The sequence below is a fragment of the Phalaenopsis equestris genome, unplaced genomic scaffold, assembly GCF_001263595.1.
Source record: "Phalaenopsis equestris unplaced genomic scaffold, ASM126359v1 Scaffold000054, whole genome shotgun sequence".
In the NCBI taxonomy this organism is placed as follows: Eukaryota; Viridiplantae; Streptophyta; class Magnoliopsida; order Asparagales; family Orchidaceae; genus Phalaenopsis; species Phalaenopsis equestris.
In genome coordinates this window covers 2,523,925-2,538,054 of record NW_018164496.1, presented here as the reverse complement: position 1 = coordinate 2,538,054, position 14,130 = coordinate 2,523,925, and the positions used below count along the sequence as shown (strand labels likewise).

At 36.1% G+C, this 14,130-nt stretch overlaps 1 protein-coding gene across 1 annotated transcript in view; it reads left to right on the top strand.

The window, feature by feature from the left end:
* The first annotated feature begins 3,008 nt into the window (after nucleotides 1-3,008).
* LOC110019372 (probable serine/threonine-protein kinase At1g54610) overlaps nucleotides 3,009-14,130 on the top strand; it is a 51,166-nt gene continuing 40,044 nt past the window's right edge. The window contains exons 1-3 of the mRNA XM_020717013.1: nucleotides 3,009-3,777; nucleotides 7,940-8,224; nucleotides 8,355-8,672. Of these exons, the coding sequence (XP_020572672.1) occupies nucleotides 3,355-3,777; nucleotides 7,940-8,224; nucleotides 8,355-8,672 (1,026 nt within the window). The 5' untranslated portion in view covers nucleotides 3,009-3,354. The remainder of the gene's footprint in view (nucleotides 3,778-7,939; nucleotides 8,225-8,354; nucleotides 8,673-14,130) is intronic.

The window sequence follows — 14,130 nt, the reverse complement described above, 5'->3', positions numbered from 1 at the left end:
GGCGCTGTGGGCCCCCCCCCCCCCCCCCCAAAAAAAAATTGTGCATACAGCGTGAGCAATGCTCTAGCACGCAGAAGACAATGTTAAAACCCGCAGTCCAACCATAATTCAGAGGGGTGTTGCCTCTATATTAGTTTGATTTGATGGTTTGAAGCAATGCCTAGTTTCAATTAGAGTTTAGGAAGGTTGAGATAGGAATGAGCTACAATATAATTCATAATGATGAAGGTGTTATAGTTTTATAGAAGAAGGTTTAATTGTAATCAGTCTCGAAGTGGGAGGTTGTTATTATGTCGAGTCTAATTGTGTTAACTAATTGTTCACACAGAGCCTTCAATTTCAATGATCAAGCTTGATGGTGAGTTTGCTGGGAGATACAGGGGCGCCCCCTCTATATTAGTTTTGAGGATGTTGCTCCCATATTTTTTTGTACACATAACCTAAATGCCAAGCAATACCCCAACACTTAGACAGTGTCGCAACACCCAGTTCAGGTTCAAAACCCAAGAGCATAACACTGCAACACTCGAATGCATCACCACAAAGCCCTTTAATGTATTGTAGTGCAACCATCATGGTGCCCCAATGACAGTAACCAAATTTGAACAGTTCTTCACTTTATAGTTTCAATTTTGTCAATTGGAAAGTGGTTGGTTTTAAATTTTCTCTTATGTATGTGTTCTAAAATTACTGAGAGACTTGAGTGTGATGTAATTTGTACAATTCATTTCTTTTTTTTCATAGTGAATTTCCTGGTGTGGGCAAACTTCATAGTTTTTCCCCATTCTTTGTTTTTTCCATGTTAATTTATGTGTTATTCATGTTTTCTTATTTTGTGCTCTTCTGTTCAAAGTTTTTTTTTGAATCTCTCGAATATGTTTTTGTGGCTTAATCATATCACGCCCAACATAAATTTCTTATCTTGTGCTATTTTGGAGGTTACCAATAGAGTTCTGGTGACAAGAGGTTAATGATCAAAGAACTCACGACTATAATTTGGTGTTGAAGGCTTCAACAATTTTAGAGCCTTTAAGCATCCAACCATAAAAACAATGTGGTTGAGGTTCACTATGAAAAGCATTAATGAGTAAGGTAAGGTTCCAATAGCTTGACAAACTTAAAAATTCAAGTTGAATGCTTTTAAATCCTTAATTTACTAAGATTAAGATTTAAGGCAAAATGAAAGAGCTTAAGACAACTTGCAAACCATCAAATGACACTAAGATAGAAAGTGTAAGTGCAAGATAAAGGGTAGGTGTTAAAGCTAGGCATTTGGAAATCTTTCCATTATAAAGATTTGATTTTATTCAATCATTCATAGTGCCCTAGTATCTTTTACTTTTTTTCTTGCATTTTTCAATGGTAGAATATGTTGACTATTAGTATGAATTAAGTAATTTCATTGTGTAAGGTTTTCATCATATAAGGCTAAACATTTTACCTTTGAACTTGTGATTTATAATTCAATTCCAATGTATGTGTTTTTCATATTGCATTAAATTAAGTATGCTAGTTTATTTTCTTCCATTTTAATTTTACAACAGTGATCATCATATATTTATCTAAAATTTAGTAAAATTTTGTGATATATGCAGAGTTTTGGTCTATATTAGAAAGAATCTTAACTAGGATTTAGAAGAATAGACATATTTATCTCTAGATCTTAACAATTATTTAGGAAATTTAGAATTTTAATAATACAGAATCATCTATTTGCATAGACATATAACATTTATGAATTTTAAAATTAGAGGTTTTAATTTTAGACAAAGCTTAAGAGCTATTTTTGTTCCTAATTGAAGATAAATCTCTTATGAAAACATATTTCATAGAAATTTGAATGTAGATTTTAAACTTTTGATGAATAACTCTCGTAACCATATGATTGACTATATTGATCCCCCTTGATCATAAGTTTTTCAAAAATAATTCAAGGGCCTTAATGACCTTAAAAACAAGTAAGCCTAGGCTTGTTAAATTCCACTCTTCAAAATGCTTGATTTGAATATAGAACTTTCAAATTTGAAGTTCATTTCACCACTCAATATATGATCCAAAACCTCCAAAAATGCTTCATCGTCTTGACTAGGGTTTTATTGGATTCATATCAAACCAATTTTGGTATCACCGAGTTCGGCTTTTCAAGATGGTCAAATTGACTATGAATTTGTTGAAATCGGGGACTTGGATGATCTTGAATTTGAATATAGAACATTCATTGCTAAGAAAATCCTTTAAGATTCATGCCACATAAAAAAAATGTTGATAAGTCATCATTTATATTGTAAGTTGTACATCAAAGAGATAAGAGAATATAAAAACTAAATATATAGTAAAAAATATGTCAGACTAAATCTCGCAGTCTGAACGATCCATAGTATGTACGGTCAACAGTCTGAATGACTTGCAACCTGGACGACCCGTAGTTTGGACAACTTAAGACTTTAATAACCTAATAAAACCAATAACCATGTGGCCACATATGTAAAATACCTAAAATAATATGTACAACTCTCACTAAAGCAATATTGAGCTTCATCCCCTATAATTACAATATACTTTCTCTCTTATCCCAACATGCTATTCCTTGGTGTGATTCACAAACAAATCTTGATTCAATACTACGACTTAACCTCGATTGAACCATTGAATCTTGAACATTTTATTCTTCCAGTTCGCCGTCCGTTCAAAATTTTCACAATCTTTATGAAATTAACTAAATATCAGACGAGTATACTGTTGAATTTTTAAATTGTTAGTTATTAAATAATACACCATCATATTTTATAATAACAAAGGGCAATCATTAAATTTTTTTTTTATTTATAAAGCTTTTATAACTTTTATTGAAATGTATTGCCTTTTCTAACTAATATGAATCTATCAATCACACTAATTCACTTCTACCTTCATCTATCCAAAGTCTTTGCCTCACAAGATAACACCAAGAATAATCCCCCAGACCGCAAGTCTAGCAAACATATTCCGGGCTGACTCGGACCGGGCAGAACTCGGTCAGTCAAAGAAGCACTGTGATGTACAATCGGGGAGCTGAATCGAGCTGAAGAAAATGTCACTTCTGCTTTGTCATGCCTGGACTCCGTGCCCTAGCAGAAGGAGCTCAGTATACCTCGCCTGAAGAACTCAGGAGGAGGAAATCCAAATCCTGTCACTGCTTTCTCCTTTCGATTCGACTCGGAGGAAGTTGTACCCGTTGAAAGGAGTCTTTCGTCTTCATGACGCTGGTAAAACCGTCGCGTTTTCATGGATGCAGACGAAGAGGAATCGGCGAGGTGCTTCACCGTCGAAACGTAACTCTCTGAACTTAAGTGTATCGGTTTCTTGTGGGCAGCCATGGGATGCGTCTGCGCAAAGTCCGTCCCTATTGAGGATAGCTGGGAGAGCCCGAGGGAGCGGCAGCTCGCGCCATCAGCTGTGCCCTCCCAGGGGATGGCGCCAGCGAAGCTCTCGGCGTCTGCAGCGGTGTCGTCTTCGATGCGGGACGAGTTGGTGGCGGTCCGTCTGACAGCAGCGACCTTGGTTGAGAGCAAACAGGGGAACCGGGCGGCCGGAGTTAACGAGCGGGATGCAGACATGAGGAGGGAAAGACAAGTACATACCAGTCATCAGCACTTGCGGATGATCGGCAGTATTCCAAATGCAACAGAAGGAGAGCAGGTAGCTGCAGGCTGGCCGCCCTGGCTTGTTGCTGTTGCAGGAGAGGCAATTCACGGCTTGGTCCCTCGCCGGGCAGATTCATTCGAGAGGCTCGACAAAGTAAGTTTCAAATGATCTTTCTGTTTTGAAAAAGCGGAAACTTTGGCCGTTATTTTGTGCTTTTCTGGTTTTGAGCTTTTTTGCTGTACTGAAATGCCTGAGCTTTTCTTTGATTTTCTGTCCAATTTGGTGGAATCTAGCTTTTGGATTTGAAACATTAGTACTGTTGATTTTGTGATTGCATGGTTGGTTATTTGTTAAGGATAGGATGATATGTTTAACTTTTAACGATGGCAGTGAAGACTGATTGCTTTTGCTTAGACGTACAAGGAATATTATTTTCCATTAATGTGGAAGGGCTACTAAGCTTGATGATTAACACCATAGAATACAAAATCTGTGCCTGATTGATGCAAAGAATAAGGAGTGTTGGGAGGTGCTGGATAATAAGAAGTTGGTTTATTTACTCTAAAGATTTGTTAGCGGCATAGAATGTGGTTATTGCTGCTTTGAAAGGCTTAAATTTGATTTTATCCTCTTGGTTCTCTGGATTTTTTTTTTGATCAGGACAATATCCAAAGGGTGTTCAGAAAGCCTTCTACTGTTGGTGGGAGCTCCAGTAGATATCTGCTATGTATTAGGTCTAGAAGAATTAAAATGTGTTAGAGTTGATTTTTGCTGACCTATTTTTATTTTATTTTATTGTCACTCTATGCAATTTATTATTAGAAAATTTGTTAATTGATTGCAAGTTTTATGCTAATGATTTGCGTATGTTATCAACATTTATTGACAGCCCTTTTGTATTTATAGATCTGATTAGCTATAAAAAGGAATTGATGTGGAGAATGCTACATTTTTCTTTGACATTAACAATGAAAAATTGGTCTTGGGAAATGTAGAATCAAACTAAATATGCAATCATGCATGTAGATTTAGGCCAGTCAGCTGTTATTATATGGAGCCTTTTTGTGTCGATCAATTGTTCGCTCAGAGCCCTAAGTTTCGCCGTCCATGCTTGATGGTGAGTTTGTTAGGGGATACGGGGGATGCCCCCCATGTTTTGGGTTCAGTGGCGCTGCCCTTGAAAGATTTTATTTCATGTACCAGGCGCTGCAGCGCCTAGATGCACCGCTCTTGCGTTTGGAATCCGAGCACTTAGCTCAACAATCTAGCACCCAGCGGGAAGCCCTGAAACGCCTAGTCCAGGTTTTGAAGCTTCAACACCCCAACGCCCTTTGGAGCACCACAATGCCATATCTCGACATCCTGTCTCCAATAACTAATTTCGAGTAGTTTGTAATTTTATATTTCGACTCGCTGCAGGAATTTGTATGAGTTGACTTGGATTTCGATTTTTCTTGTGCAAAGGACAGATGAGAGAATTCCAGATATGTTCCAAAAAAGTAGAGAGCCTTGAGTTGTGTAATTTGTACAATTCTCCTCATTTTTCATATTGAATCTTTTGGCTTAGTGTGACTATGGTTTGTTCCCGTTTTTTGAGTTTTTTCACCTTAAATTTTTTTATTCTTTGTTTTTTTTGTTTTTTCTGATTTGTACGCTTCTCTTGAAAGTTTTGCTTTGGATCTCTCGAAACGGTTCCGCAAATCTCTCCAAACATCAACTTGAGCTAGGGGTGGCATTCTGTTGGTTCAGATGGATCGATTTGCAAATTGGTCCAACCGATTGCAATGAAAATCTAATATTTAAAAATCCGTTCCAATCAAAATTTTGATAAAACCGAACCGATATTTAATTCTGTTTAAACGATTCGGTTATGAAAAAACCAAATTTAATTGTTTGTTGGAGTTTAATTATGAACAAACATCATGAATTACATATCTTAACTGTCTAATATTAATTTATTTTCATTAATACTCAATTTATTTTTATCAAATGTTGCATATATGATAAACTAATTATAGGAAGTTCTACACAAATACCAATTATTTCATATGTATTTACATATCTAGCACCTAGATTTCAGTTCTTTACATTAATGCCACATTAACTATGTATGAAAAAGGTGTATTTCACTTTTTAAAAGTTAAAATGGTGGTATTTTTAATTAACTACGAAAGAGATGGGTGGTACAAATGTAAAAAGTAGAGCTTACATGCTACATATATAAATACATAGGACTTGAATGGTATGTATGTAAATGCCCTAAAAATATATTAAGGAATTTTAATTAAATTTTGGTTTGTTCGGTTAAATGAAAATTCAAACGAACCATTAATTGTATGCTTTTTTTTTTCATCTCTCATCTTATAAGTAGTTTGGTTAGTAAGTGAAAACGAAGGTGTGTCTAAAGTTGAGTTTGAATGAGCGATCTTGATTTGATCTCAATATCATTGAGCGTACTCAAATCAAAATTATTGTAAACTTTGAGTCAGCCAAGCCCAATTTGGAACCTATTTGATTATGATTAAGTTTGCTAATTTGAGCTAGCTGCATTTAAGTCAGGTAAAGGACATGGCATTAAATAGTGATAATTGCAACCTAGGTTTCCTCAATGAGGGAGGGGAGGGGGAAGGGGAGGGGGAGAGGGAGAGAGAGACTTCTTATGATCAGGATGTTGAAATTAGAGGCCATCAGCTTAATAAGATATGCATGTAACTTTCTTAATGCTTTGAAATAGGATTGGCAGAGTAAATGACAGAGTAAATCGAAATTGAAGATGGCATGTTTTCCATTTGCATAAATTCTATGAGCTCTAGTTTATATGACTTTTTTCACACATTTTGAAGCTACACTACTAACAGTCTTAGTCATTGTTTTCCTTTCTCTTTCATGTTGCATTTTTTGCTCCAACCAAAATTTTGCATTTCTGTTTGTTTGACAGTCTGTATCATCTATTTTTTTGTAATCTGACAAAAAATTTGGCTTCTCCTATCGACTTTCCAATAAGTTCAGCTTGCACTCATTCTTTGCTGTTCCATTTCATTTATCTTAATATTTTCTTTAATGGTAATATAATATTCAAGTTTATAAAGGCATTTTCCATTGAACACTGCAAAATCACCAATTTGAAGATCTTGGTAAGACTAGCAAAACACAGGAGAATCCTCATTCAACAAAACACTAAAGTTTTGAGAGGAAAACAAATTTTTAATTTAATTATACATTGAATTTTATATTCCTAAGGACCTATGTATAATCAAAAGAACATGAAAATTATTTCTCAGAATCCTTCAAAATCTGGTCAAAATACGTAAGTTTCAGCTTAGCTTGAGCATAAATATTAATTCATATTTCAAGCTTCAGGATTTATTTATTTATTGATTTGAATAGAAGGCAATTCACATACGAGGATCCTGGAAACAGAGAATTCAAATTCAGTGAAAATAGATGTTTCTAAATCAGCCACACTTGGTTCAATGTCCCATATCGAATTTCATGAGAAGACTGCTTATTTTAGCTGTAATAGGAAAATCGGGCAAACTAGGAAACAGAGAGTAGAAGCAAAGCCAGCAGCAGCTATTTAAGTAAATCATGAAATTTGTGAGTATCAACAGGGATCAGCAATCCTCACCAGCGATGAACACTTTTTCTGAGGAACATTTATAGACAAAGAACCAATTTTTGAATTGACTTAAACCAACATGAGGAACCGAAGCTAAACAACACAGATTTTAGAGAACAGACTTTATTCTTGATAGGGATCATCATCCTAGGCGTGCTTGCACTAAAATAAATCAATATAAATTCAGAAAACTTAGAAAACTACTAAAATAAAATCTCTGAATTTAAATTAAAATTCAAATTGTTGATCTGCATCTGAGTTAATTTGGAAGTATTCCTGAAGCGAGCTGATTACTTGTTACGTGCAATGTTCTTCCGTTTGTGTTCATTAGGAAGCCATCAATTTATGTCTAATTGACTGCTTTCACTGTACCATTGCTCCTGGGAAAACAGAAAAAATAATATTTACGGTGCTTTAATATACTTGATCATTGCCAGTTACCCTTCCTATCTTGAATAATTTGTTTTTCAAATACATAGCACATAAAATTATGCTTTGGCGGGGTTTATGTTGCATGTAAAAGAACAAATCCCGTGGTTTTAATGTGTTTTTACTTTTTCTTTTCCACATCTTTCTTTCTTTATTGGCAATTTTCAATCAGAAGCAATATGCTGGCTGTTAACCATTGTTTAAATAACTCTTGTTTTTTGAGTTCTAGCAGTGCTTTAATCTTTTCAGTAAATCTCTGTTTTGCAGATAGGTCAAGGAACCTACAGTAGTGTTTACAGGGCTCGTGACATTGAAAATGGAAAAATTGTTGCTTTAAAGAAAGTAAGGTTTGATAGTCTGGAGCCTGAAAGCGTACGCTTCATGGCTCGGGAGATACACATTCTGCGTAGACTTGATCACCCCAATATAATAAATCTGGAAGGCTTGGTAACATCACGCATGTCTTGCAGTCTGTACCTTGTTTTTGAGTATATGGAGCATGATCTTGCGGGGCTTGCTGCTTTTCCTGGTATCAAATTCACAGAACCACAGGTAGCAAAGCAATTTTGAAAGGCCTATTTTTCTCTGTTTTCTTTAATGAATCTCTATTGTAAATATTGCATTACTGATGCTTTAGACTTCTTCTTCGACCTAATATGAAACATGATTTTTTTTTGAGCAGGTCAAATGTTACATGCGACAACTATTGTGCGGTCTTGATTATTGCCATACTCATGGTGTCCTGCATCGGGATATAAAGGGCTCCAACCTTTTGATTGACAATAATGGCATTTTAAAAATTGCAGATTTTGGCCTGGCAAGTTTCTTCGATTCTCAACAACAACAACCATTAACAAGTCGTGTGGTCACTCTGTGGTACAGGCCACCCGAGCTTTTGCTTGGTGCTACTACGTATGACGTAGCTGTTGACTTATGGAGTACCGGTTGCATTCTTGCTGAACTTTATGCAGGCAAACCTATAATGCCTGGAAGGACAGAGGTACTTTTCATTTGGTTTCATGATGGACCAAATTACTACATTCAAACTTGTTATCAACTGAAATTATCATTAGCATCATTCAAAGCACGACATGATTATTCACATGAACAATTTATATATACATGTATGTCAGAATGTGTGTGGTATGTTTTTACGTTTGTATTTTAATTTATTGTGTTATATAGAAATATATAAAATAGAACGATCGCCGACGAAGCGAAAAATAAAATGAGAAAATTCGCACACAGAAAACACAGTGAAAAGAGCGACACACAGATTCGCGTGGTTCGACAAATTGCATACGTCCACAGAGTTGCAGAGTATTTTATTATTTGAGGAATTTACACCGTCGACCACGTCGATCACTTCAACTTACAAGAAATGATTCTATCTCTCTTCCTCTCTCTCTAACACAAGCCACAAGAAGAGGAGAAAACAAAGAAGGAGAACCTTCGAAGTGGTGGCTTTAGTCGAACAATCCTTTCTTCCGTGAGCCCCACTGCTTTGAGCCAGCGCCGAAGATGTTAAGGGAGAGCCGTGCGATTTCATCCTGTGTTTTTAGTTTGGCAGCGTGCGATTAGAGAGTCTTTCTACAGTGTCGCAAAAACAAAAAAGGAGGCAGGGCTTCCCTATTTCGCGAAAAAAAGAGACTGCTTCGCTTTGCGGCAGAGGAAGGCGGGAGGCGGGAGCAGTTTCCCTTTTTTTTTTCTACCGGGCTCCATACTCAACAAATCTCCCACTTGGAAACCGGTACACAGGCTACAATGTCTTTTCCTCAAACTGATATCCTCCATTTTTGCAACTCAAAGCCCCTGTCTATAAGCTAGAAGACCAACTTAAGTTGCACATAACTTTAGCTCCTCAAGTGTAACGCTCTTAGTCAACACATCAGCATGGTTCTTGCTTCCACAAATTTTCTTAAATAATAACTATTCGTCATCCAACAATGACCATATGAAGTGATATCTGATCTGAATGTGCTTGATCCTGGACTGAAATGCTGGATTCCTGACAAGAAATATGACACTCTGACTATCACTTTAGAGAATGTCCTTCTGATTATTCTTGCTCAATTCTTCCAAGAAGCCCTGTAGCCACATCATCTCTTTTGCAACCTCTGATACTGTTATATACTCAGTTTTTGTAGTAGACAATGAAACTGTCTTTTGCAGATTAGAGCCCCATGACACTGCTGTGCCACAATGAGTTCTTCATGTGGCCAGTTTTGTCACAATTCCAACTAGTTATTTGTTTTCCAGATCTTGACTTGCTCCTGTCTTTGTGCTTTGATTTTGATCTTCCTCTGTTTGAGTTCCTGTTCTGTGATCTTCCCTGGAATCAATATTTAATGCTCAACTCGAACGCTAGGTTTCGCCAGAATCTTTCCTGTGTACCTCCTTAGTCAAAATCAAATCACGAATATCATCATATTTCTATTTAAATTTTTCTGCAGGTTTACTGACAACCATCCTCATGACTTTTCAACTATTTGGTAATAAAGCCAACAAGATCAGTGCACGTATCTCATCATCAAATTCAATTTTCACAGATAATAATTGATTTGTACAATGAACGTACCTTCCGCTACCTTCAAATCGAATAATTTTTTCATCAAATATACCTTATTATTCGCCGATGACTTTTCATACATACTTGACAGGGCTGCCGTGAGATCTACAGTAGTCTTTTCCTTGACGACGTTGTGTTCAACAGATCTCGACATGATCAATCGAAAAAATCCCCAGAACTTGTCCATCCAACAAATTCCATTCAACCCCATCCATCCTTTCCGATATTTTCCCTAATAATGGAAGATGAAGTTTCTTCCCATAGAAATAGTCCTCTATCTGCATTTTCCAGTAATCAAAATCTGTGTCATCGAAATTCTCAATCCCTGAAATCTTTACTTTATCTGCTGCTATCATTCTTTCTCTAATCCAAAACCACTGCTCTGATACCAGTTGTTGTGATATTTAAAAATATATAAAATAGAATGATCGACTACGAAACGAAAAATAGAACGAGAAAATTCACACACAAAAAACACAGAAAAAAGAACGACACAGATCTATGTGGTTCAACAAATTGTCTACGTCTACAGAATTACAAAAGATTTTATTAATTGAGGAATTTACAGGATATAGATCACTTAAACTTATAAGAAAGAATTATCTCTTCCTCCTCTCTACCATAAGCCACAGGCAGGAGGAAGAAGGGAAAACAGAGAAGGAGAACCTTCGAACCGTACAATCCTTTCTTCCGTGAGCCCCACTGCTTGGAGCCAGCGCCGAAGAAGTCAAGGAGAGCTGTGCGATTTATTCCTGTGGTTTTAGTTCGGCAGCGTGCGATTAGGGAGGCTTCCTACTGTGTCGCAAATACAAAAAAGGAGACGGGGCTTCCCTATTTGGCGAAAAAAGGAGACGGGCGAAGCGATCCTTCGCTGCAGAGGAAAACGTGAGTAGGCGGGAAGCGGGAGCAATTTCCTTTTTTTTTTTTTTCCCCCCGGGCTCCATACTCAACATGATTGTGCAGTGTGGTATCCCTGAATCAACAGTTGGGAATCTGTAGAGTAGAAGCAGCGTATGCTATCTGAAAATGTGATAGAGATAAATTTTCAGATAAAAGTTACTCAAGATGAACAAGGAGTAAAAAAAAAAAATTTAAAGCCATTGCTGCATTTTTCAGAAAATGACATAAATTTCTGAATTTGGAAACCGATCCTTTGTAAACGTAGCTGTGTTTACATACTTCCAATCCGTGTCCTTTTAATGTTGCAAGGAACATAGTTTTGTGACAAGTTGGAAGTTCAGTTGCCTCCAGATATCGTAGAAGCAAGATACTATGGTTGAGCAATGTATTATCCAATCAAACATTGTCACTGCAGATGGTGCATGCATGCAAACTTGAAGTAGCATTTTTGAGTCGTATGCTTATGAATGATTCATCCATCAATCCGCTTTTATATATTCATCCGCATATTGACTTATTGCGAATTCCATTTAGGGTTAAACATGTGAAGATGGCATTATAAAATGTGGATAAACTAATGTTATGAAAAGTGCTAGCTGCCCTAGAGACGATATGGTGGCTCAGTTGTTTAGGCATAAGGTGTCATCGCAGGCACTGGTTTGAGGGAACTGAAACGCTGAAAAAGGAATTGCCATATCATTCAATAAAGATACTTTAATTAGGAGGAATATTTTGAAGTGTATTAAATGTTAAGCATTCAATTAATCCTTGTTGATCAAACATTAAATAATTAAGGTTTCAATCACATTAAGTTTGAAAATATTTTTAAATGTACTAGTTTAAAAATAATTAAATGCTTAAGTTTGTGGCAAGTGTAGCATAGAAAATCCAAATGTTTTCTAATTTTTATTTCATTTATTTCATCATTCATACTCTCATGCCTAGCATCAACTTTGTAACTCTCCATCTCTTGGAATATGCATGCAGTCCACAATGAGATATATATGTTGAAATGGTAAAAAAAAAAAAATGCACCAACTAATATTGGAAAAAATTGCTTTTAACGTAAAACCTACAGGCATGTTTTCTTCATTTAATACTGTGAGAGTATGAACAACCAAATAAATAAAACCTAACAACTAAAAAAATACTAACAATAATTTTTAAAATCTGAAATTCCCCACTAAATGCTGAACAAACATAAAATTTTAGCAACGTTCTAGCTTATGCTTAGAAAAATTGGGGCGTTGATAAAATCATCCAAAGTAAGAATTGGCTCTCATGCCAATATAAGGAGGCTCGCCCATGAAGTAGTCATCAACACTTATTGAGTGCTCGAAGAATTCATATCCCACAACAAGAACACAAATTGAGGAAAACTAAGTTACTCGCATGTGTTTTTACATATAAGTTACAAAAGATACAAAATAAGAAACTTCACTGAATCCACTGAGCTTCATTTAAATGCAAGTTTTAATACATTCATCATTGATTTCGAAGACAATTTTCCATAAAAATCACAGGTATCAGTTTTTAAAGTTGAATTTTTTGGTTCTAGGCCTAGAAATGTACAGTGAGTGCTAGCTACAAGTTGTGGTATATATATATATATATAATAGAAGAATGATCCACGAAGAAAACGAAAAAATTGAAACGAGAAAATTCACACCATAAACAGTAACACAGCGGAACACACAAATTTACATGGTTCGACTAATTGCCTACGTCCACAGAGTTGCAAAGGATTTTACTACTTGAGGAGTTTTCACCAGTCGATTGTCTCGACTTTAAGTCGCGAACAGAAGAGGAAGAAAGAATTGCGAGGTATCGCACGACTCTCCTTCTGATTTTACACAACCCTTTTTTTTTCTTCGACAGTTTTGCTTCCATAGGATAACAAATCTCAAACTGATATCCTCCAATTATGTAACTCAATGCCCTGTCTTTAAGCTAGAAGACCAACTGAAGCTGTGCACAACTTCAGTTTCTCAAGAGTAACATCCTTAGTCAACATATCAGAAGGGTTCTGGCTTCCACAAATTTTCTCAAGCAACAATTGTCCGTCATCCAACAATGACCGTATAAAGTGATACCTGATTTGAATGTGCTTAGTCATGGATTGAAATGTTTAATTCCTGGAAAGGAATAGTATGACACTCTGACTATTACTATAGAGAATGCCTTTTTGGTTCTTCTTGCCCAATTCCTTCAAGAAGCCCTGTAGTCATATCATCTCCTTTGCAGCCTCTGACATTGCTATATACTCAGCTTCTGTAGTAGACAACGAAACTCTTATGCAAATTAGTGCCCCATGACACTGCTGTTCCACCAATAATATAAATATACTATGTAGTACTTCTAGTATCAATATCTCCAGCTAAATCAACATCAACACACTTGAGAAACACAAGCAAGTTTCTGAAGAACCTCTTAGGTATCTCTGAACGTGGTAGTAATTGAAGATGTTGACATTGCACTTCCAAATAAAAACAAGTGAACTTTACAAAAGGTTAGATACATTCATGAACTGAAAAACCTCATTTTCGTTGGGAAGCTTGATGAGTGTGGACATTCAGTAGTATTCTCAGATAACACCTGAAAGTTTACTAAAAGAGCACTGATACTGACTCGGGGTAAGAAAATAGTTACGCTATATATGATTACTGATTTAATTAACAGTGTTGATATTACTATTGCAGAGAGCACAACATAGTTGTGGCATTGCAAACTTGACCACTTGAGTCAGGGATGTAGAAAAACCATCGACGAATAACAATGTATATCTGATGAAGAAGTTATTCAATTTGAAGATGGCGGAAGGTGTTTATGTTGCTCAACATCCGAATGATTTCAATACTTTCACTAATTAATTGTGGTTTGTTGAAATTGATTTTGATGATGAGATACATGCGCTGATATTGTCTGTATCGTTGTCAAATAATTGGGAAGCCATGAGAATGACAGTTAGCAGTTGTGCAGTTAAATCTAA